The 26,202-nt window shown below is 31.3% G+C and overlaps 2 protein-coding genes across 2 annotated transcripts in view; one reads left to right on the forward strand and one right to left on the reverse strand.

Annotated features, from left to right (window-relative positions):
• LOC126886089 (odorant receptor 67c-like) overlaps positions 1-26,202 on the reverse strand; it is a 155,840-nt gene that overhangs the window by 69,031 nt on the left and 60,607 nt on the right. The gene's annotated exons all lie outside the window — the stretch shown is intronic.
• The window catches only part of LOC126887518 (glucose dehydrogenase [FAD, quinone]-like), a 60,817-nt gene that overhangs the window by 18,079 nt on the left and 16,536 nt on the right, over positions 1-26,202 (forward strand). The window contains exon 2 of the mRNA XM_050655146.1: positions 24,219-24,434. Within this exon, the coding sequence (XP_050511103.1) occupies positions 24,219-24,434 (216 nt within the window). The remainder of the gene's footprint in view (positions 1-24,218; positions 24,435-26,202) is intronic.

Here is a 26,202-nt window from a genome sequence, read left to right on the forward strand (position 1 = left end):
GATATTGTTAATTTTACTTTATTCATCCAATCATTTACTCTTATTAATACTTCATTTGATTTATTTTCTAATTCTCTTCTTGAGTTTGCATCTATGATCAACAACAAATCATCTGCATATGCTATGTTTCCAAGCACTTCAGGATCTATAGTCAATTGTTCCAACAGCTTCTCTAGCATTACATCCCAGAACATAGGTCCACATACTGATCCTTGTGGATATCCTTTTGTGATATGTTTTGTCTTTTTTCCTGTTGGACAGCTTAGGCTTGTATATCGGTCTTGATAGTAGTTTCTGAGACTTCCGTACAGATTCTTTGGACATCTCATTCTTCGAAGTCTTTCAAAGAATGACGACCACCAAAGATTGTCAAAAGCCCCAGACACGTCTATAAAGATCATTAAAACATACTTTTTTATGCTTTCATTTACTATTTCAAATACTTTATTTATTGCATCTTCTGTTGATCTACCTTTCCTAAAACCATACTGACCAGGATGTAATCCAATTTCTGTTCTTATTTGATTTAATTTTTTACATAGTAATTTTTCTTGTAATTTTCCCATTGTATTCAATAAACATACCGGTCTATATGATTTCGGTAAGGCAGGATCTTTATCTTCCCCTTTATGTATTATTATAACTTCTGCTTGTTTAAAATTATTGGGAAACCTTCTTTGTCTAAGACATTCATTATATTATAATGATGTTAGTACTGGAATTATTTGTTCCGACAATGCTTGAAGTATTTCAACATGAATATTATCCGGTCCAGGTGCCTTCTTTCGTTTCATTTCTCTCATACTTTCATATACTTCTTCTTCTGTGAATTCCTCTATTTCTCTTTCTTCTTCTATTTGGTATTCTTGTATCATTTCTTCTCTTATATTTCTTTGTTCTAATGTTTCTCCTTCTAATTTATCTGGAGGTAATAATACATTAAGTAATGTTTCGGCCGATTCTTCCCAATTTTCTGTAAATGTTCCATCTTCTTTTTTTAAAGTAGAAAGCATTGTCGGACATCTAATTTTTTTATAAACTATTTTATATGGTATTCCCCACATATCTAATTCTAAGTGTCTTGATACGAAAATTTCCCAACTTTTAGCTTTTGTTATTTTTATTTCTTGTTTATATTCTTGTTTTAGTCTTCTATACTCACCTAGAAGGATTTGCCTTTCAAGATAGATACCACATCGTTGATATCGCTTTCGCGCATATCTAACTCTGCTTCTCTTTCTTGTGAGGTTTTCCTTCCAGGCTGAGTTTTTTACTTTACTATTTTCTTTTATTTTTGGTATTGCTATATCCATTGCTTTTTTAATTTGTTTGGTTAATTCTTTTGTTGCAATATTTATATTAGATCCCCTTTGTACCAGACAAGGTGGTCGAAACTCAGACTTTAATAGTTCATAATTTGCTTTACCTATATTGTATCTCACCGAAGATATTTCCGTATTACGTGGATTCAGGTTATTAAGATTGAAAGTTATAAGGTTATGATCACTTATTGTTGCATGCTCTATCACTTTCCAATCCTTAATTAGGTGTGCTATTGCAACATTTGATATTGTTATATCTATATTGCTAGCCGCACGAGCTCTGTTCTGAAAAGTTGGTGGGTTTCCTGGTTTATTGTGTACTATCAACTCTAGTCCATTAATCATATCTTCTACTAATAATCCTCTTTGATCTGTTTGAGTTGAATTCCACAATATTGATTTTGCATTTACGTCTGCTACAACTATAACTTTTTCCTCTCTATACGCTATAAATATAGCTCTTATCTTTTCCACGTATTCATCAATATCTTCACAGAACTGACAATATAGGTTAGCTATGATAAATTTACCTGCTTTTGTTAGCAACTCTACACAGATACAGTGTCGATCACTAAATTGTTTTAGAATTAGAAGTCTCATATTTTTATTGAATAATACGGTTACCGCCATTGGATTTTCTCCTATGCTTGCACATTGTGCAGTAATTGGCATGTGTTGAATTTTTCCTAGTCTTGTATATGGTTCTTGAATGCAAACCATATCAAGACTATTTTCTTCTGCTGTTTTTCTTATTTCATGTAGTACTGTGATACTTCTCATACCATTTATTTGTCCTATTTTTATATTGAATGTTTTATTTGTCATTAATTAATTTTGTTTTTTTTTTATTAATTTCATTTTGGTTTCCGTGTTTATTAGAATTGAATAAATTTTCATTTTTAGTATTTCATCACCATATCTGTGTATTTTATTATTTTTAATTATTTTATCTGAGTTTATTCCCTCTTCCCTGATACAATAATTTTTATTATTTTTAAAGTATTTTTGTTTTATATTATGATTTATATTTTTTTTATTTTTAGCATTTAAAGTATGATTTTTTGTTCTCATGACTCTGTTTTTAAACATTGCATCACATTGGTTTTTATGTTTTTGAAATTTTTGATTTTTTATCATATTAATTTTTAATGTTATAAAATTTAATTTTAATTTAATTTTAATTTCAAATTTAATTTTAATTTTCATTTTAATTTTAATTTTAATTAAATTTTAAATATTATGTACCATAGTCTGTTTTTTTAATTAGACGATTTAAAAGCAGAGCATAAGTTGTACAATTTTTATTTTCTTTATTACATTGTTTTCCTCTGTGTTTGCAAGGTATGCATACCTTTGGCTGTTCTGTTTTATTACAATTTTTTCTTTCGTGATTTTCACCACAATGGTTACATGTTGTTTCTTTATTACAGTGTTTGCTTACGTGTCCTAGATCATCACATTTATTACATTTTGCTACCACTATGTAATCTTTTGTGTTTACACTTGTAAAACCAACATATGTTTTATTTATTATTAATTGTTTTCTTATATTAGGTGATACTTCTAATACATAATGGACCGTAGATTTCTCTCTTGGTCCTGTCTTAAATTTTAATTTACAATTGTTTGTAAAGTCTTCTTTTGTTATATTTTCAAAATTTTGAGTATATATTTTATTTAATATAATTTCTTCTTTTTCGTTGCTTGGTAAATCATACATTATTACTAGTGGTTTTCTTTTTTTTTGGAAGTTCACATTTAAATTTTTCTTTTATTTTTTCATTATTTTTTATTTTTTCAATGTCTTCTAGTGTTGGAGTTTCAATTATTAATACTCTTCCTGATGTTCTCATTTTGTTTATTTTTAATTTATTTTTTTCTGGATCTAGAACTTTCGTAAGTTCTTCTTGTACTTTTCTTCCAGTTTGTGCTGTTTCACTTGTTATAAAAAGAGTGTTTATTTGTTTTTGTGTCTCTATTAGTTTTTGATTTTCAGTTTTATTATTTATTGGTTTTGATGTTATTGCAGCATATGTTTGTTTCATTTCTTGTGTTTGTGTTATTTTTCTTAATTTTTCATATTCTATTCTTTGTCTATTATTTTCTTCTTTTAATATTTTTATTTGTCCTTCCATATTTCCATATTCCATTGCTAATAACATTATTCTATTTTTTAAATCATCTTTTCCGATTTTACTTAATCTTTTACCTATTTCCATGTCACCTTCAATGAAGTCAAGTAAGTCTTTAATTTTTGTTTTAGTATTATCAATATTTTCATTTAAATTTATATTTAATTCAGTATTATTTATATTATTATCTCCAATACTATTATCTAATATTTCATTATTATTATTTTGAGATAAGGTATTAATACTAATTCTAAAACTATTTTCAATTATGTCATCTATTTGAGATGAATTACCTCCAAAAGAAGTAATTTTCTTTTTATCTCCCATTTTTTCCACTGTTTTACCTACAATTTCTTCAGTGTGCTCTTAGCCCTACCACTGAGCTTATTGTGGGAGGACCCCGACTTATGGCAGTGGAGTGGTTGCCCGCCCCTAACCACGTAGAGGTGGCAGGAGTACTAACTACTAACACTAAAGAAATACAGGATACATACACAGATGTTCTTATCAAAATAAATAGAAATGTTCTAACCTATTTGAATTTGGATGCCTGTTACAAAATCCTACTCCATGGGGTTAACGTATATATATATATATATATATATATATATATATATATATATATATATATATATATATATATATATATATATATATATATATATATATATATATATATTATGCACAGATATCAAAGTGAGGTCCTGACATTACGCGCACTTAGTGAGGACCGGTAGAAAACGTAGACATAATCGTTTCAACTCTTCATAGTGACTTTGACAAGTAAATAGCAATTAAAAAATGACGAGTATACACAAAAAACATTACGTATATGTGCCCCGTATTATTCAAGTATATTGCCACCCAAGTGAGGCCATTATACGCAGCTATTAAAGTGAGACTGTATATACTTTTTCGTTATGCGCACAAAGTGAGGACAACTTTACGTGTATATTTCCTTACAGCTCATCAAGTGAGGACCATACAGTGTTGTCGATAAATATGAGATTAATCGTTTCTACTGCCTTTTTCTGTATAACACAGTAAGAATTATTATTGTTTCGATGTTTCAGTCACTTGTAGTTATAAGAAGAATGTGGACTCTTTGTTCTTGCTCGTACTGTTTGTTAATTTTATAACATTTTAGTACCTCAGCATTAAATCACGGTAGCCTTATCGGAGACTAGCGTTAATAAAGAAATAGTTTTATATTTTTTAATAATTTACGTTAAAGATGGATAGGAAAGCAAGAATTTTGAAAATAGCGTTAGTTGAGAACAATAATAATCAAAATGGAGGATACAGTGATAGTTCAGTTATGTGAAATTTATATTGAACTTAACATATAAACATAAAAGCCCGACTTTTGATCTAAGGGGAACACAGTTTTTACGGTACATACATATCTGTCATTTGTCAACCCCCTCCCTTCCATTTCCCCCACCCCTTATTTTTTAATAGGGAATAGGGGCGTGTGCTAGCTCATTTGAAAGGATATTCAATTCTCTATCCAGTATTATTAACATTGACATAATTATCTATACAGAGTGTATTTTAGTATAGGTACTGTTGCCCCTGTCGATTTTCATTTTGAAACGACAATTTTCCAACCTTAATTTTAGTATACAAGATGATTTACTTAATTTAATTAAACTTAATGTACCTTTTTTACTGACTTAATTTTACAGTTATTCCACTAGATGGCAAATACTGTGAATATATGCATATGTTTTATTTCGAATAATCATTTTAAAATAGTTTTAGTTTTCTATTTTCTCTGAAAATTGTTGCAAGCTTCTTGTTCTTATACTTAAAATCATGTCACTACAAATTTATACGAGACTACATATTAAGAGTATAGAAAGTATTATAATATATGACATACATGCTTTTTTCCATTTATTGAAGATATTTCACCTTATCCTGAAACAATGCAATGTGACCAAGTGTCCTCAACTAAAAAAATATATCCCACTATTTTGATATTAAATGTATAGTTTGTACCAGCGGTTCTCAATCTTTTTGAGTCAAGTACCACCAAATACTTTTTATTATTTTTGGTACCACCTAACTAAAATACCTATCTAGCTAGATGATCTAATTAACTATAATTGTGCCAATAGTGGTGCTGATTTTGGCTGTTTTGAGTTTTGTGTACCACCTCAAATAATGAAATGTACCACCAGTGGTACATGCACCACAGATTGAGAACCGCTGGTTTGTACTATAAACCGTATTGAAATAGATTGCAACATGTGTGTGTGGTTGGGATATTGACTGCGAAACCTAAGGCTTCATTCGCCTAATCATATTTACCTTTGATTCTTATAACAATAAATAAAATTGATTAACATTTTATATCAATATTATTAGTGTTTTTAAACAATATCAGTATGATATATCAGTATGATAAAGTCAAGATAAACAATACTATAACAGAAAGCTTTGAGGTCAAACAAGGACTGCGACAGGGTGATCCATTATCTATCGTCTATATTGTTTAGCATATTACTAGAAAAGGTTATACAGGAAGCAAACATTAATAGAACAGGTCTGATCTACCACAAAAAACATCAGTGCTTGGCATTCGCAGACGATTTGGTAATCTTGGCTAGGAGCAAAATAGAACTTATAGAAACACTCATGAAACTCGAGGAGAGGGCAGCAACCAAAGGATTGTATATAAATGAAGCAAAAACAAAGTATATGGAATGGACAAATAAGCAATTCGTTCGGGGGCAATACATAACAATGACAACAGCGAAGGGAACACAGTATAAATTCGAAGAAGTTGAGAGATTTGAGTACTTAGGAACTGTCTTCACAAGAGATCCTAACTGTGAAGAAAAAATACAAAAGAGAATTATGTCGGGCAACCGCGCTATATTTGCTTTTAATGGGTTGTTAAGAAGTAAACATATATCACGAAGAGCAAAACTAAGAACTTACAAGACCGTAATAAGGCCGATAGTAACGTATGCTTCTGAAACATGCGTCACAACAAAAAAACATCAAGAGTTGTTATTAGTTTGGGAGAGGAAAATACTGCGCAAAATCTTTGGTGGGAAAAACTTAAATGGACAATGGGTAAGAAGAACAAATAAGGAACTAACTGAGCTCTATCAAGATCCTAACATACTAGCAGTAATTAAGGCGCAAAGACTTAAATGGTTGGGCCATGTGCAGAGGATGATTCCATCTAGAATTCCCAGAATGGTACTATCTAGTGCATTGGCAGGAAAAAGACGAAGAGGAAGACCGAGGTCACGATGGAGTAATGGAGTTAGAGAAGATATGAGAAGAATTAACTTAAGGAACTGGGAAACAAAAGCGACTGAAAAAAGGGAGTGGAAAAGAATAGTACATCAAGCCATGGGTCTACTAGGCTCGTAGTGCTTACATATTATAATATCAGTTTTCTAATATTATCCAGTTCCATATCCAGTTCCGAATCCAGTGGTTATATTTCTTCCGTATTGTTTAGTTTCGCTTCCAGTGATTGTATTTTTTTTCTTGTTTTTTTTTGAAATATTTATTTATCATTTTATTACTATATTTTTTTATTGTGCTCATAATAGATTGCAACATTGTCTACAGACATGAATGCAGTAACAATAAATAAAAAAATCGGAGATCCACACCCCGGATTTGAAATCGAAACCTTTGCTTTACGAATCCGAGATCCGAGGTCTACCCACTAGGTCACTAGGCTATCGCTCTTAGACAATATTTTTTCCTGAAACGGGGAACTTTTAAAGCCGGGTCTAGACTATGTAACAAGACATGCTAATAACAAAGTTGTACAACAAATTTGTTGTACAACTTTGTTATGTAACTTGTTATAATATAGCATGAGTATCCAGACTATATAACAAAAAACAAAACAACAACATGCGCATAAATTTTGCAGCATTTTAGATGGATAGCTGGTAGGTTAGGTAGTGTATAAAATTGCGTCATATAAGTATGGAGGATCTCTTCATAGCAACAGCAGCTTGTGTAATATTGTGGAGGCGACACCGGCGTGTTAAATTAATATTTTGGATGTGTCCTTCATTAGCAGCTCGAGCAAAATATAGGTAGTGGTACAGCTCTTTTAGCTGATCTGGAAAGAGATAACATAGACCCATCGACAGGAGACATTAAATGTGATGGCTTTTTTAAAAACTTCTTAAGAATAGAAAGTTCTGATTTTGAATTTCTTATAAATGAAATCGGCCATAAAATAGGCAGGAAAGACATTTCGAAATGCAATTCCAGTAAGAGAAAGATTAACAGTTATATTATTAGCAAAGTATATTTTTTAAACTTTTTACTCATTGTTTCAGACAGGAAGTATAACATTTCTGTAAAATTTAATTCCTCAGTATTATAGTCTTCACCTGTTCATGATTGATTGTCACTGTCTGTTTGAATTGGTGTAGCTGGAGAAGTAGCGGATGTAGGTGTAGTGGACGGAATAGAAAGGCTCAGATATATTGTATGATTGAGTGCCTGTTTGAGTAGCTGATGAAGCAGTCTGCATCTGTGTAGCGAATGAAGTGAATGTTACAGGTTTTATGTCTGAACATTCTGCTCTGTAGAGAATAGTATTTATGTCAAATTTAGAGTTGATTTGCACCGATTTGCTGTTAAGGTTCCGCGTCCTGCTTTTCTTTTGTTGGCTTGAGTTATAGGCGTACGTGCATTAGTTTTAACTACAGTTTCTGTATCTATTTTCACTTCTATTTCAGTCTATTCATCGTGTTTTTTTACTTGTTTTTTAAATCAATAAATGTAGCTCATCCCATAGCAATCCCATAATACTCGTTACTTACGAAATAGCTCAATTAAATGAGTAGTCAGTTCTTTCGACAATTTCATCGCGTAAATAACCCTACGTGAACAGAGCAAAGAAAAATCTAGCACAATCACTCCAGAATGAACAAGGCGATATGACTCCAACGGTTGCTGCTCGCGTAGGTACTATGCCAGAGAAATGTTTCAATAACATGTTTTTAGGTGTAGATCAGTCGCGGTGCGGTTTTATAACTTTCTTTGATGTTTACCGACATCTGTTGGATAACATAAAACATGCTATATAACCAGAAAAATGTTATACAACACTGTGTTTTAAAACTTGTTTATTTAAAATTTTGTAACAAAATTTTAAAAACAAAATCATGAAAAAGAACAATATAGGGTACTATGTAAACTTGAATTGGAAAAGTCTAATCAAATTGAACAGAACATCAGCAAAGAGGAAATGAAAGCTTTAAAAACTTTAAGAAATGATGACTCCATAACAATCCTACCAGCGGATAAAGGCAATGCAACTGTAATAATGAATAAAATACAATATGAGGACAAAATTACAGATCTAATTACAAATGGACCTTATAGCAAATTAACGAAGGATCCAACGAAGACACTGGAAAACAAAATATATAGAACTTTATTCAAATTTAAAAATGATCTAACATACTATCAAAGAAAATTAATGACACCTCACTATAATAAGACACCACATTTTTATGGAGTGCCGAAAATTCATAAAGCGAACATACCACTTAGACCCATTTGTAGTACCATCAATTCTCCTTGTAGTGAACTATCAAAATTCTTATTAAACATTCTAAAACCATTTGCTAATAATGATGACACTTTTATAAAAAATACAAAACATTTTTTAAACAAATTATCAACTATTGAATTTAATCCAAATAATATTTTAGTAAGTTTTGACATAAACAGTTTATTTACAAATGTACCATTAGATAAAACTTTAAACATAATCAAATCGAAATTAGAGAATGATAATACATTGGCAACTAGGACAAGACTAAATGTATCAGCTATAATGGAGTTATTGACATTATGTACCCATAATACCTATTTTCAACTAAACAATGAATTCTATAAACAAAATTTTGGTCTAGCAATGGGCTCTTCTTTATCTCCATTATTGGCTAATATATTTATGGAGGATTTCGAAACTAATATTATTTCTAAACAAAATTTAAAACCCACAGTATGGTGGAGATATGTAGATGATGTGTTTTCAATATGGCCTCATAGATCAGAATTGTTGGATACGTTCCTGAATATTATAAACGATCAAGAAGAGACAATAAAATTTACAATGGAAAAGGAATACAATAACAGCCTACCTTTCCTCGATGTTTTGATCTCAAAGAAGGATATTGGATACGAGACTCAAGTGTATAGAAAACCAACACACACCAACAGATATCTCAATTACAAGTCAAATCACAACATCAACGTTAAAAAGGGAATCATTAAATCCTTATATGATAGAGCCAAAATTACTTGTTCTAACGAAAATTCCTTTTTAGCAGAAAAACAATTGTTAACATCTGTTTTATTAAAAAATGATTATCCTTTATCGTTTATAAATAAGGAATTGTCAAGATTGGATCGAATGGAACAGAACAACTTAGAACGGGATCCTACAACATTCACCAGAAATAATACGAGGAAAATATCAATACCATATATAAAAGGACTATCCGAGAAACTTAAAACAATAGGAAATAAATTCAACATTTCAACAACATTCAAAACAACAAACACATTGAGATCTATTCTATCTAAAACTAAACCTAACAATGATCAAGAAAGAACAAAGAATTGCATTTATAAAATACCTTGTGAATGCGAACAATTTTATTTAGGTGAGACATCAAGACCATTAGACGTTAGAATAAGTGAACATCAATCTTATATTAAAAATAGAGAATTTGAGAGATCTCAAATATGTCAACACGCATGGGATAATGAACATAGAGTTCAGTGGAGAGATTCAAGTATAGTCCTGAAAGAATCAGATAGTAAAAAGAGAAAAATCAAAGAAGCGGCTCTAATTATGCTAAATGAAACCAATTGTGTCGCAAATTCCTCGGTAGAATGCAGTAGGATGTGGTTACCCATACTGAAAGAGGAAGTCAATAGAAAGAAAATACCAAGATTAGTAAGTCAATAATATCGAGCTAGTACATATTTTATATTTTAGTATTACTTATATATCTAGTATTATTAATATTATTTATAATTTAAACATGTTACAAGTCAGAATTTGGTATTATTTTTTGAGAGTAAATTAATGTAAGACCAAATACTTACGATGTCGGGATAGTATCACAGGGTTTTTCCTGGTTTTCCCTTGTGATTTACTATGAAGTCTCTAACGCGAGAATTTTACTGTCGTTGCATTTGGTTGTCTTTTTAAAGACATATCACATGCTATAATTTTTTATGACGGATATTCTTGAGTTGGGGTTAATTTCATGTAATCGAATGAACTATCTTTCAGTAAGTCGTCCCAGGAACGCAACTCATAAATATTGGCAATATCATTTTAAAGTCTTCTACTTTAAAATGTATAATATATGTCTGAATTGCCAATATAAATGAGTGAGATTAAATAAATTATTAGAAGAATTTTTTTGCTTAGCAACAACACTTTAGTTTATTTTAGTAATATTTTGTATTTTGACAACGGCACCCGATTTGGGCGTCGAAACGTTAATAAAATTATTTTTTTTCATTTTAATTGTGGCTTATTTCCCATATAAATATTTAATTTTGTAACAAGTTACAAAACTTTGTTATTTAACATGTTTTGTTACATAGTCTGGACCCGGCTTAACGGTAACTTCTTATAGGTAATACACTACAATTTCTGAATATTTTTTCTGAAATCTATCGAATGGTACCAAACACGACCCCCACGGAGGTGGGGGGTCACTTTAAAATCTTAAATAGGAACTCCTTTTTTTTATTTCAGATTTGGATTCTTTGCGTAAAAATAAGCAACTTTTATTCGAAACGTTTTTTCTAATTACGGATAGGTGGCGCTATAATCGGAGAAAACGGGTGTTGGAAATGGAAAATTAAATTAAAATATGGAAAGTCCCCACTAAAATGGAAAATTTTACTTAACTTTTTTGGTTTTAGAACCTAATAATCACAACCCAATAGGTCCCCAAAGCTCTCGAGTGACTGCACATTTAGCATACTTTGCTCCCCTACTATATGTATTATAAATAATATGCGAAGTAATTATTAACCCAAATAACCATAATTCAACTTTTATTTACTAATAAAGAACTGGACGAAAGTGTCACATCAGCTTTTATGAAACACATGAATATTTACATAAAAAGGTAAGTGATCTGCTTGAAATCGATATTTCCACAATCATCTAAAAATTGTTTATACTTGAGTACTTTGAGACTCTTGTATGAAATGTGAATACCGAAATACGATTAGGAATCTCCATTATGTAATTTTTAAATAATACATAATTCTTAGGAAATGAAAGGTATTATACAAACGTGTTAAAAAATACTACCTACTGAAATTTTTTGATGGCAATAAATGATGAATTGGTTTATCGAATTTATTTTTAAGGTGATACAGTAGCGATCAACAGGTAGCCAAAACGCGTTCCAAGATTGAGGCTGTAATTTTGAATAAATAAATACAATCTTAAAAAAACAAGTCTGTACCGCCATTAAGAAGAACAAAAAAATACACTTTCTTCAAATAAACTTTTTTATCAGATGCCTAGATTTTGTGTCATTTTGGAACTAATAATGAAATAAAAAATTTTAGTAGTTCCAAAATGACACAAAATCTAGGCATCGGATAAAAAAGTTTATTTGAAGTGTATTTTTTTGTTCTTAGTGGCGGTACAGGCTCGTTTTTTTAATATTGTATTTAATTACAGAGTAATTTCCACATATTAATATATTTTTTAAATTGGGCTCTGTACCGCCATTCTTTATTATATTACGAATACGTGTGCCACATATCTCGAAAAAATATTCAAAATTCCAGCTGCAATCTTGGAACGCGTTTTCGCTACCTGTTGATCGCTACTGTTTCCTTTTAAGTAAAATATGTCATTTGGATATTTTTTTAAACTTGATAGATCCTAGGGACATGTCGGTAGATCGGTAGGATCATCACTTTTGGGAGTTTTGGGAATATCCCAATTGACAACGCAATATACACCGACGCCGTCTACAACGAGCGACGAATCAGAGATGCCAGATTGGGGTACTTTCGCCCATTTTTAGGGTAATTTGAAAGCACATGGGAAAATTTTTATAGGTTGAATTGGTTGGAGAATTTTTCGGGAGGAAAATTGAGCAAACTGAATTGCAATATAAATGTATGTAACATATAACATTATATTAACGAGTATTTGCTTCTGATTAAAAAAACCGAAAAATGGTTTTTGGAACAACCGCTTTTTTTGACCAGTTATAACCGCCAGGTTAAACCGTAAGTAAAAAACCGGTATAACCGAAAACCGGTTTTTTGTTCAACAACCGCCATCCCTACCTTGGTTGTTACAAATACAGTTCGCTGGAATAAGTGTTAACCCCCTTATTAACTTATTTATTTTTAGCACATAAGAAAAACGCTCGGATAGGTCGATTTTTAAAATAATCATAGTATGGGCCATTCCACGAACATACGCCTGTTTTGGATTACTTCGACAACGAATATTTTACTGTGCAACATAAGAAGTACGAAATTAAATGGCGCTAATAATTATTAGAATAAACAACAATGTAATTTGCAATTTACTTTCGTTCTTCTTATTTTGCACAGTAAAATATTCGTTGTCGAAGTAATCCAAAACAGGCGTATGTTCGTGGAATAGGGTATATATTATAGCGTCAATGTTTCGAACTTTACGCGATCCCTCTTCTTGAGGTGACAGGCACAACTTTGATTTTTTTAAATAGGAAAGTAAGTACATCATGTGACACCTCATTTAAAGGCTTTTTTCTACAACCGTGTTAAAAATGCAATTTTTAGAACTCCATACGTGCGTTAAAAATGCTACTTTAAGGCAGGGCCGGTTTTAGGGTTCTGAGCGCCCCTGGCAAAATAAAATTTGGCGCCCCTTCATATAAGAATATACAAATTTACTGCAAATATAAAAAAATAGGAAAAAATCTAAATTTTACCATAAAGAACTATGTTTTTTTTTTTTTATTAACCCCACATTTATTACAATCTATCTATACAATCTAAACCTAAATGTTTAGGTAGATAACAGACAATAAGTAATAGGACTGACAATAATTAGGAATGACATGTAGGGAGGCATCCAGTGATGCACCCCTTTTTTAAAACTTAGCCTACAACACTGACTATTTCTGACATAAACTTATACACATTAATTTAGTACCTATTGTTCACTTAACTCTAACGGAACTTTTCGTTTTAACCTACGAACAGTACGCGGTTTATTCACTAAATTTTTTGCTAACACGTTTGGATGCACTTTAAGTTTTTCTGTATGTTTTTTCGCGCACTTTTTGATGTCATCTTTGACGTATGGTAGTCCGGCGTCCCGATGGATGGCTTCATTGGTTATGAACCATGGAACTCCTAGTATTGATCTCAATATTTTGGACTGAAATCTTTGTATGATTTCAATGTTGGAATGTGCGGCGGTTCCCCATAATTCTATCCCATAAGTCCACACTGGTTTTAGGATAGATTTGTAGATTAATATTTTATTTTCAGTTGATAGTTTTGATTTTTTACCCAACAGCCAATATATGGTTCTTAACTTATGACCCAGTTGTTTTCGCTTAGTAAATATATGCTTCCTCCAGTTTAATCTTCTGTCCAAGTACATACCTAGATATTTGACTTCATCCCCTTGTGGGATTCCTTTACCGTTTAAGTATACAGCCGGACATGTTTCCCTACGCGTGGTAAATGTTAGGTGTAGCGATTTGTTTTCATTAATTTTGACTCTCCATTTTGTCATCCATTGTTGAATTTTATTTAGATTATTTTGTAAGATTTCTGAGGCTATTTTGGGATTTTTGTTCGATGATAGTATTGCCGTATCATCCGCAAATGTGGCTGTAGTGATATGTGTATCTGTCGGTAAGTCAGCAGTGAATATAAGGTATAATATAGGTCATAGTACACTTCCTTGGGGCACCCCAGCGAGAATTTGTTGTATGTTTGTGTATTCATTCTCATACTTTACCTGGAAGTTTCTGTTGGTGATATATGACTTTAAGAGTATATAGTAATTTGTAGGTAAATTCTGTTTTAGTTTACATAATAGGCCTTTATGCCAGACTTTATCAAATGCCTGACTTACGTCCAGAAATACCGCCGAGCAGTACCTATTATTTTCAAAGTCCTCGTTGATTCTCTCTACAATTCTATGTACCTGTTGTATTGTTGAATGTTGTTTTATAAACCCAAATTGGTGTGGTGGTATTAGTTTTTTGTTTTCTAGTATAGGCATTAGCTTAGTAAGTGTCAGCTTTTCAAAAACTTTGGATACCACTGGAAGAAGACTAATAGGACGGTAGGACTGTACATTTTCTGGTTCTTTTCCTGGCTTTAGTATCATTGTTATTTGTGCTAGTTTCCACTGTGTTAAAGAACTATGTAAAAATATATTTATTTAAAAAATAGTAGGATAGTTATTACTTATAACTTATCCAACATAGGGCATAGCATAGCGAGCACATTTTAAGTTCAAGCGACGAAGAAGCGAGGTAAAAGATAAATGCACATTATCAACAACCAGTAAAAAATGTGTATAAATAACTATTTAGATGCAAAATAAGCCACAATTAAATTGAAAAAAAATATTTTATTATCGTTTCGACGCCCAAATCGGGTGTCGTTGTCAAAATACAAAATACTACTAAATTAAACAAAAATGTTGTTGCTTAGTAAAAAATTCGTCTAATAATTTATTTATTCTGACTCATTTATATCATTTAATGTGTATAAATCTTCTACAAGACCAAAAAACATGTTGATTGTGCGCAAGATATAGCTGCATCCCCAATAACTAAATTGAGGGAGTGGCATCCACTTAGCATAAAATAGCATGCGGATATTCTTTGCAAACGCGCGCTTGTATATCTTTATTTTTTCTCTTCCTTTTAGACCCGTTGTGATATCCTTGGCCTTACAATGATCTATGCAAATTCAAATAAAATCATTCATTATTTTTTTTATTATCTCATGAGCTTTTTATTATCTCTATGACTCGATACCTATAGAACCAAGCTATGGTTTTAGGTATCGAGTTACTAGGACAAACAATATGCTGCATACTAAAATTAAACCCGGTACTGTGGGATAAGAACATCAGTATAAAAACAAAAATAAGAATATAATATAACACCATGACAAAAATATTCTGAATAATGGGTGTGAAAATTGAATAAAAAATACGAAAACCAAATGCAAAATAAGAGCAACAGAGATCGAATACCTAAGTAGAAGCTGTAGAAGGGATAGAATAAATAACATAGAGATTAAGAAAATAATGGTAATGAATTCAAGGGATAATAGACAACATAGAAAAAAAGAGATTAACCTGGTACAGACATGGCAGAAGAGCAGACCAAAATCGTTGATAAACAGAATAACAGATTGGAGCCCGATAGGAAGAAGGAAGAGAGACAGACCCCGAAAATCTTTTAGAGATAAAATGGACGAAGCAATATTAGAAAAGAAACCTGCAGGACTGGAAAAACAGAAAGAACTGAAAATAACGGTCAAGTGAAATAATACAGGAAAAACTATGGAAATCCAGGGTGGTGAAGAAAAACAGGATGTTTCTAAATAAATGCGACAAACTTTAAAGGGTAATTCTACATGAAAAAATAATGACAGTTTGCTCTATAAGCGTATGTCAGCAAATACTTCGTTTCCGAGATATGGGGTCAGGGCCGCGTTTAGGTCAGTTGACGCCCTAGGCAATTCTCTAGTAGCCGCCCTTCAAGCATGTACATACCATTTTTGCTAAAAAAAATCGCAAGCAGTTTTTTTTTATTTAAATAAGAATACATAAAAATTGTCATTACAGTTCGATCACATCAGATTTCTTTCTTGATTTTTCTTTGGAAAAATCATCTCTAATGTCGTCATAATTTATCGCCTTTGTTACGTCACTTTCTATGGACAAAATCGACAAATTGTTAAGACGTTCTTGCATCATACTTGATTGGAGATTATTTTCATGAATATTTTAAATTCTTAAACACAAATAAATGCGCAAAGCAATATCAAAATTAGGGAAAATATCTTTGAATCCACTCTTCTTTAAATATTTAGATATGTCAATTATTGGTGATTGGTGATTCTATTGTGGTATCCAAATGAACCTTTAAGTGAATGCATTCATGTATGAATGATGTAGGTATCTATTAGTGAAGTCAGTGAGGGTATTTAGCTCCGAATTCCATCCTACTGCATCAATTTACTTGATATTTTCATTGTAAGTAGGGAATAGCTCAAGAAACAAAGTCTACGCTATATCCTATGACGCTTTTAACTTAGGGGTGGTTCCCACCCGTTCTCGGGGGTGGAAATTTTTTTTATCAAACTAACACCGGAGGTGGCCAGAGAACCTAATTCTAAGCAATAACTGTTTTATACATTTTTTTGAAAACTCAATATTTTTTGAGTTATTCGTGATTAAAAATTTGCCATTTTCATTGAAAAATGACACTTTTCGGAGACTGTTTTTTGGGAATACCATAAAAATTGTGCATCTAGCGAATTTTTGTAGTTTATGAAAAATCAGAGAGATTCATTTTTTCATAAATCTTCTAGTTTAAATAAAAAAAGAGATGGTAGGTGAAAAAAGATTTTTTTTTGTGCATGCTCAAATTTTCGATTTTAGGGGTATAATGCTACGAATACCTTCTGTAGTGCTTGAAAAGACCTTTAAAACGAGAACTGTTAAATGTCGGTTATATTCAAACTAAGCGAGATATGGTGCAAAAAAAACTTATGACTAATGTATTTTAAGTAAGGAAAAAATGAGAAGTATATTTAACCCCTCATCCACCAGAATTTAAATGCATCTTTTTTTTCTAGAATACCTTCTACTATAGTGTTATTTCTATATTTAAAAAGTTGGAGGGGTTTAAAATGAATGGTTTTGAAAAGAATAAGTTCAAATTAATTTTTTTTTAATCTTCCTTTTTCTCCATGTAATTCGAAAGTGATAAGAGATACGTAAAAAAATACCTTACAAAAAGGAAGTACAAAACTCTACTCCTTACAAAAAGGAAGAGGTACCACAAAAAATGTATATTAATAAATCATAAAAGGACGCGTTTCGGCTATTCACGAGCCATCATCAGCTTTAAAAGACGGGAGCAAAGACGAAAACTGCCCTACAATATAAAATGGAAATTTTAAGCATGTGGTGATAACGCCCACCTCAGCAAAAGAACTTACCAGACCAGGAAGGAGGAAGAATCTACTAGATTACATTATTTAAGTTTCTATATGCTTCATTATTTAAAGTTTTAAGTATTGTATTAGACATTAAGTTATATATGAATATAAAAATTCATTAGAAAGATTTTTATGACTTGCACGTTGGGAGGAACCATCTTGCGAACAGATCAGGTGCAAGGAACTTTTCGATGAACTGATCTGTTCGCAAGATGGTTCCTCCCAACGTGGAAGTCATAAAAATCTTTCTAATGAATTTTTATATTCATATATAACTTAATGTCTAATACAGTACTTAAAACTTTAAATAATGAAGCCTATAGAACCTTAAATAATGTAATCTAGTAGATTCTTCCTCCTTCCTGGTCTGGTAAGTTCTTTTGCTGAGGTGGGCGTTATCACCACATGCTTAAAATTTCCATTTTATATTGTAGGGCAGTTTTCGTCTCTGCTCCTGTATTTTAAAGCTGATCATGGCTCGTGAAGAGCCGAAACGCGTCCTTTTATGACCTTTTATTAATATACATTTTTTGTGGTACCTCTTTGAGTTTTGTACTTCCTTACCTCGAGACCACATTTGAGAATGGATACTTCTCTTCATGTACCTTACAAAAATGTAGGTTTTCTTTTAGATAACAATGTTATTTTTCTTTCATTACTGTATCTCATTATCATTTTCAAGTTACATGGAGAAAAAGGAAGATTTAAAAAAAATTAAAAATGCTCTCTATAATTTGATCTTATTTTTTTTTTTCAAAAACCATACCTTTTAAACCCGTCCAACTTGTTAAACATAGAAATAACACTTTAGTACAGTCGGAAAAATTAAAGAATACCCATGAACGAACATATAAAATACGCTGTATTTTCCTGTCACGGTGTCACAAAGAAAATTGCCAAGCGCAAGTACATGTAATAATAATTATTACATGTACTTGGGCTGGCCAATTTTTTGTGTGGCACGTTGACAGGAAAATACAGCGTGTTTTATATGTTCGTTCATGGGTTATCTTTCATTTTTCCGACTGTAGAAGGTATTGTAGAAGCCAAACGATGCATTTAAATCTGGTGGATGAGGGGTTAAAATATACATACTTCGCATTTTATCCTAAACCATTTCTCTGCTATTAAGTTGAATACCCCCATTTGAGCATGCACAAAAAAATTTCTTTTCAGCTACCATATCTCTTTTTATGTTATCACTAGAAGACTTATGAAGGAACGAATCTCTTTGATTTTTCATAAGCTACAAAAATATTTTATATAGTTTTTTTTCGTTAGATGCATAATTTTTAAGGTATTCGCAAAAAACCGTCCGAAAAGGCGACATTTTTCAATGAAAATGACAAATTTTCAAACACGAATAACCCAAAAGGATTCAGTTAAAAAAAAAATTATAGAACAGTGCGCCTTTGCGGTGCTGCCGACGACCCAGTAGTGTTAAGAAAATGCAATTTATGTTCTAGAAATGAATGCCCACTTATATTCCATTGATGGATGTACTATGTACTTAAATACATAGTACATAACATACTACTTTAATTTTTATATACAAATATTTGTTGTACAGTATTTTTGCCGCCCTCTCATAATTTGCCGCCCTAGGCAACTGCCTATATTGCCTAATGGATAAAGCAGCCCTGTATGGGGTGTTGACATTTTTCTTACAAACTGACGATTTCTTTATTGTTCTAAAACCGGTTCAGATATGCAAATGAAATTTGATGTGTTTTAAGAGGTAATTATTGCGCATTTTTTGACATAAAATTAATAATTTTATATCTACTGTTGAAATGGTGTGAATTTTTTTAAAGAAAAACATAGTACGCCACTGAGATATTTCAAATAACAAATCATTTTGGAATTACTCGTTAAATTTATGATATATACAAAAATCTATTATTCCTTTTTTTCATACGTCGTTCGTGCCGTTTTTATGCAAAAAGTGAAACATCTTAACGCGTACAAAGTATTCGAAATAAATTTCTATATATTCATATTATGAAAAAGAACTTGTCAATTCTAATTCATATACAGTCGGAAAAATGAAAGAATACCCATGAACGAACATATAAAACACGCTGTATTTTCCTGTCACCGTGTCACAAAGAAAATTGTCCAGTGCAAGTACATGTAACAATAATTATTACATGTATTTGCGCTGGCCAATTTTTTGTGTGACATGGTGACAGGAAAATACAGCGTGTTTTATATGTTCGTTCATGGGTACTCTTTCATTTTTCCTACTGTAGATATACCTGGTTTGTTTTTTTTTTTTTATTTCAAATTACACACCCACGGACACACGACAATGTTGATAAAGCAAAGTTTACAGAACAGGAAGACAAAACTATTTAACCATTGAGGCTATAATGACAAGCAGCAGTATAATAATATCACTGACTATTCATAAATTTGTTGATACTTCGTAAATCTGATCTTGGTGTATTTTAAGTATGTATGTATAACATTGTAATACCATAAAAGTGATAAGTATTACCTGACAAATGACCTTTAAAAGCCATAACAATTTTTAGGTTGCATTATTTTTATTAGAGAATTTTTGTGAGCTAGAAATAGTTTTCTTATTGTTACAATTATTTAATATTAATTGTCTTAGGAGTAATCTTAGCCCAAAGATATTCTATAAAGTCCAAAAAAATAATGAATGTAAAAAATATTATATTTTTTTTTTGTTTAGCTAATGCCTCCACAACTAATGGCCATTGGCATGGTAGGTACGGTAATTTTGAACAGTTAGGTACCTAGTGTCATGTGTAAGTAGTGTGTGTGTTAAGTAAGTGCCTTGTTACTTTGCAATGTCGACGTCATTGTCTTTGCAAAGAGACGCTAATTGTATCCGAACGTCTGCGGTCCCTCCGGTGAGAACCGATCCCACGAGGACAGAAACTATATTCATTTATTAATTTATAATAAATGAAAAATTTCCGACCCTGGTGAGATTCGAACCCACAACCTTTCGGATTTTTTCGATCCAAAGGCAGACGCTCTTACCACTGAGCCACGGAGGGGGGTAAATATTATATTTATATATCAGCGTCTCTCAAAATTTGGCGCCCCCAAATTCTGGCGCCCCGGGCGGTCGCCCGGCTCGCCCGCCACTTTATCCGGCGCTGCTTTAAGGCACTAGTGCTTTAAAAATTTTATGGCACTGCAATTCGTATTGATCGTATAGGCAATTTTGATGTAATGTCAAAAAAATATAAAAATGGAATGTCAGTCAAGTTCAAGTAAAAGTTTTTGTAGATATTGTCCTGTAATTACGTTTGTAGAAAAAATATTGCATGATATGCGTGTTAAAAAGTGCATTTTTAAGGCACTCATGTGAATTGCAGAACTCGCTGTCGCTCATTCTGCAAACTTTCACATGCGTGCTTTAAACGTGTACTTTTAACAGTTATATCATAAATAACTATTGAAATACTGATTACAAAAATTTATAGTATTTTAAGCCTTTCTGAGAGCATATGCGCAAAAATTTCGCTCGAATTATTTTTAAATGCGTTCATTTTTTCGAATACTGAGAAAACCTTAAGTATTTTTAAAAAATTTAAACGCAGAAAGAAATATTACTGTATTATCCATGGTCGAAAGTCCTTGAGAACTTCTATAATATTTATTTTAATAAGTCACAGGGGTGAAAAAAATAGTCTGATTTTTAATTTTAAATATATATTACAAAAGAAACTTTTTGTTCATTATAAGGGGACTTTCTGCCCTCGGGAATAATGTAGTCTTCTATTTTGCGTTTAAATTTTTTAAAAATACCTATTAGTTATCTCAGGATTCGAAAAAAATAAATGCGTTTAAAAAGAACTCGACCGAAATTTTGCGCCTACGCTCTCAAAAAGGATTAAAGTATTAAACATTTTTGTACTGCTTGAATTTATGCGACGATTGACGATCCACTGTTTTAAAGATTGGTTGAACAGATGTTGCCAGTTGTATGGTCCTCACTATGTGTATCGTAAGTTATTCAACAGGGCATAGAATATACATGGTTAGAAAATATACGCCAGGGTCAGCGCCTCTATGCGGAAAATCTCTGAACTAAAAATTGATGTGGACCATACAAAGTGAGGTCCCACTTTTTTTTGTAAAAAAACAGTGTTTGCTATCAGTACATGTCTACGAAAAAGTCTTACATTGATTGACTAAGTGAGGTCCGTATACTGGACCTCACTTTGTACAGGACCTCACTTCAACCGCAGTTTCTTTTGATATGTGGCTCACTTCATACGCTGGGAGTATATATATATATATATATATATATATATATATATATATATATATATATATATATATATATATATATATATATATATATATATATATATATATATATATATATTACAACTAGTTGATGGGATTATCAAGGAGAGTTCGTTTCACGCTTTCGTATGATTTGAGACCATTAACGAGATTCTCTAAAAAGGAATATATCAACAGATTTTATTAAAGTTTTGACGTCTATTTGTGTCACTTCTTCAGTAAGAGCTTCACTGATTTCTTGAACACTAACAATGTTTACATTTATCTGGATATAAATGTAATCCTCTACATTATGGTCAATTAAATCACTAAAAAAGGATACTAAAGGAGACCAAATAAAAATTTTGATATCTATGTTTATCACCATGTACTATTATATTTTTCTTTCAGTGAGGAATTCACTATTTCTTTGCGTAATAATAATTACTATATATATTTTGATATAAATATATTCTCTTGCACCTTTACAGCTTCCAAAATAACTAAAAAATCAATTTTCTTCTAAAAACTTTGATAAGTACTTCGACATTGACGTTTTTATTATTTTTATTATTTTTAGAATTAGTAAGTGGACTGCTAAATTCTGCAGTTTCAAGGAAACCGTTTTTTAGAAAACTAGTTCTGCGATGTAGCCCTTTTTATGGGATTTTAATAAATATACCTTTTATAAAGGATTTTACTTGTTTTTTGTAATATATGGTATACAGCCAACTACAGGAAAACTTTTCCTCGTCCCTCGTGGATTTTTAAATCAATTGGAAGTCCGATTGGAAATCAATCTGTCCGACAAAATACATGGGACGTTTTCATAGTCTGACGTTTGAAACCTGTACCCTGTTCCACAATTAAAACTTCCCCTGTTCCAGTGGAGACATCAAAGTTTGTCTGGACCGTTACCCTATTAACAAATTTTCATCTTGCTGTTAATAAAATTCTTTTTGGTACGCCTACAATTTCTACTTCTGCGGACGCGAAACCTTCGATCTTAACTTGTACTCCAGTACAAGTTTTTTAGTAGTTCCTTACCATATATACCAACTTATTGCATACTTTCTAATAGTAGGTCATGTCTTACTCTATCAAATGCTTTTTCGAAGTCTATACAGTCTCTTGAAGTAAAAATGTAAAATTTATTTGTAAAAGATATATTTAAAAATATCCCAAAAAAGGGCTACATCCAGACAACAAACGTTTTCGGAATAAGAATTTTATCATAAGATTTTAAATTCTTAAAATAAGTATAACCTTAATTAAGATAAACATAGTTTTTAAATTTTGACTTCAGATGGCAACTGAATTGATAGGCATTTCTTGAATGATGTCAAACACAGCCTGGCAATTTACCATAGAAGATTTAGTTGTGTATAATGTTACTTCAGCAAAAAGATTTAGAATTTATAGTGATATTTAAAATAATATTAGATATCCGGTATTAGTATTAGACAAACAGTATTAGATATCCAGGTGTTGGGGTTAATATTGTTAAAAGTATTCTATCCTGAATATACTTGATGTAAAATACCAAATAATTATAAAATACAAATTGGGTAAAAATATGGTCATCTTATGTTAGGCAGAAAACATTATTTTTGTACGAATTGTTTGGTACAATATAATCAACAACTTAGGGAAAACTAAGGGATAACTAAGGGAAAAATTGATATGTATGTTTATCACATCTAGGACAAAAGAAAATATTAAAGTGTACATGTTTGTACGATTCTAAGATATTAATTATAGAATAAGTTGTTATTGTCTGCTATAATTGATAGAATTTGTTAGAAAAGAAGTGGGCCCAACAAAATTGACTATTGATTAAAAAACTTTTTGACTAAAGAAATTATATTAATGGTTGAGGATCTTGAACAGACTTGAAGTAGCTTAAGGAGACTAAGTGACTCAGAGACTTGACATCGGAAAATATTAGATAAATATTTAAAAAGTGGAGAAAGAGGAATGTAGAGTTATCAATAACTTATACAATGTAATGGTCCCTTGTGCTAAAAGCACCTGGCACCCGAAACAAAATATTTGTACGTTTAAGTTAAGTTGGAAAGGGGTTATATAACCTTGTGTATGTGTGTGTCTTTTAAAGTGTTTGATTATATTTTTTATTTATGTTATTCTGTACTAATGTTTAGATTTTAAAACTAAAACTATTAATATCACACTAAACTTTAGGTAATTTTTTTATAAAACTTATTTTTAGATGCTGGATCATACGATTTTATAATTGTTGGCGCTGGAGCCTCAGGTTCTGTTCTGGCAAACAGACTATCTGAAATTTCTACCTGGAAGATTTTGTTGTTAGAAGCTGGTGGCAAAACTAATAAATTCAGCGATATTCCTATGTTTGGCGATGATTTAAGATATTCTGATATGAACTGGGGATATTATACATCTCCACAAACAAGATCCTGTCAAGGTATTTAGCAACTTTTTTTATACAAATAATTTTTAAATGGATACATTATAACTATTTTTACGATCCAATAGCCCGCTTGTTCCCAATTGTTCTTCTTTTTATATTGTTAAGCCCGCTATTTTTACTTTATCGTACTACATACGTAGTATATGTAGTATAATAGATAAAGTTATAGCATCGTGCAAAAAAATTTTTTTAGATTTCACTTTTTTTCGGCGTTTTGAGTCCTCCTAATTCTAAAAGCCAAATAAAAAAAACATGTCGGAAATATGTACGTACGTATACAGGGTGTAACAAAAATACAGGTCATAAATTTAATCACATATTCTGGGACCAAAAATAGTTCGATTGAACCTAACTTACCTTAGTACAAATGTGCACATAAAAAAAGTTACAGCCCTTTGAAGTTACAAAATGAAAATCGATTTTTTCCAATATATCGAAAACTGTTAGAGATCTTTTATTGAAAATAGATATGTGGCATTTTTATGGTAGTAGTATCTTAAAAAAATTATAGTGAAATTTGGACACCCCATAAAAATTTTATGTGGGTTTTGTTCCTTTAACCCCCCCAAACTTTTGTGTACGTTCCAATTTAATTATTATTGTAGTGCCATTAATTAAACACAATATTTCAAAAACTTTTTTGCCTCTCAGTACTTTTTCGAAAAGTCAGTTTTTATCGAGATATTTTGAATATTTGTCAAATCCACTACATATTTGTATATGGCTAAGTACGATTATGGAGACTTGGTAATAATATGAAAATTTATTTATGATTTATATTTTTAGGTATATTTTGAACCATATTAAAAAAGAAGTAATATCTCGATAAAAAGTGCCTTCTCGAAAAAATACAAAGAGACAAAAAAGTTTTAAAAACACTGTGTTTAACTAATGGTATCGCACTAAAAGTTTAATTGGAACATACACAAACATTTGGGGGGTTTAAAAGAACAAAACCCCCATAAAATTTTTATGTAAACATATTAAAAAAGAAGACGCAACTCGATAAAAACTGCCTTATCGAAAAAATACTAGGAGGTAAAAAAGTTTTAGAAATATTGAATTTAACTAATGGTACCACAATAATAATTTAATTGGAACGTACACAAAAGTTTGGGGGGGTTTAAAGGAACAAAACCCCATAAAATTTTTATGGGGTGCACAAATTTCACTATAATCCTTTTTTAAGATGTTCCTGCCATAAGAATGCCACATGTCCATTTTCAACAAAAAATCTTTAATAGTTTTCGATATATTCGAAAAAATCGATTTTTATTTTGTAACTTCAAAGGGCTGTAACTTTTTTTATGTGCATATTTGTACCAAGGTAAATTAGGTTCATTCGAACTATTTTTGGTCTCAGAATATGTGATTTAATTTATGACCTGTATTTTCGTTACACCCTGAATACGCATGTACGTATGTCGCCACCGCCCAGCAATAACTACCTGACCGATTTCGATTAAATTTGGTATGAGTAACTTTAAGAGAATTTTGTCGAGAAACTAAGCTTTTAAAAAAACCTCTCAAAGGGGGGCCGAAATAGGGGGGTTATTTAGGTCCAATTTTTGCAAATTTTGACCGAAACGAATGAAAATAACTCAAAGTTAGCTCATCGATAGGTAAATAGAAATACGGATTTGACATTTCCAAATTCAAAATGGCGGCCAACATGGCCGACCGCCCACCCGACACATTTCCCTACCTATCTAAAAACTTGTTTGAGATAAGTTTAATTTAAAAAAGAGCCTAAAGATGGGGC

The sequence above is a fragment of the Diabrotica virgifera genome, chromosome 6 (assembly GCF_917563875.1).
Source record: "Diabrotica virgifera virgifera chromosome 6, PGI_DIABVI_V3a".
NCBI lineage: Eukaryota > Metazoa > Arthropoda > Insecta > Coleoptera > Chrysomelidae > Diabrotica > Diabrotica virgifera.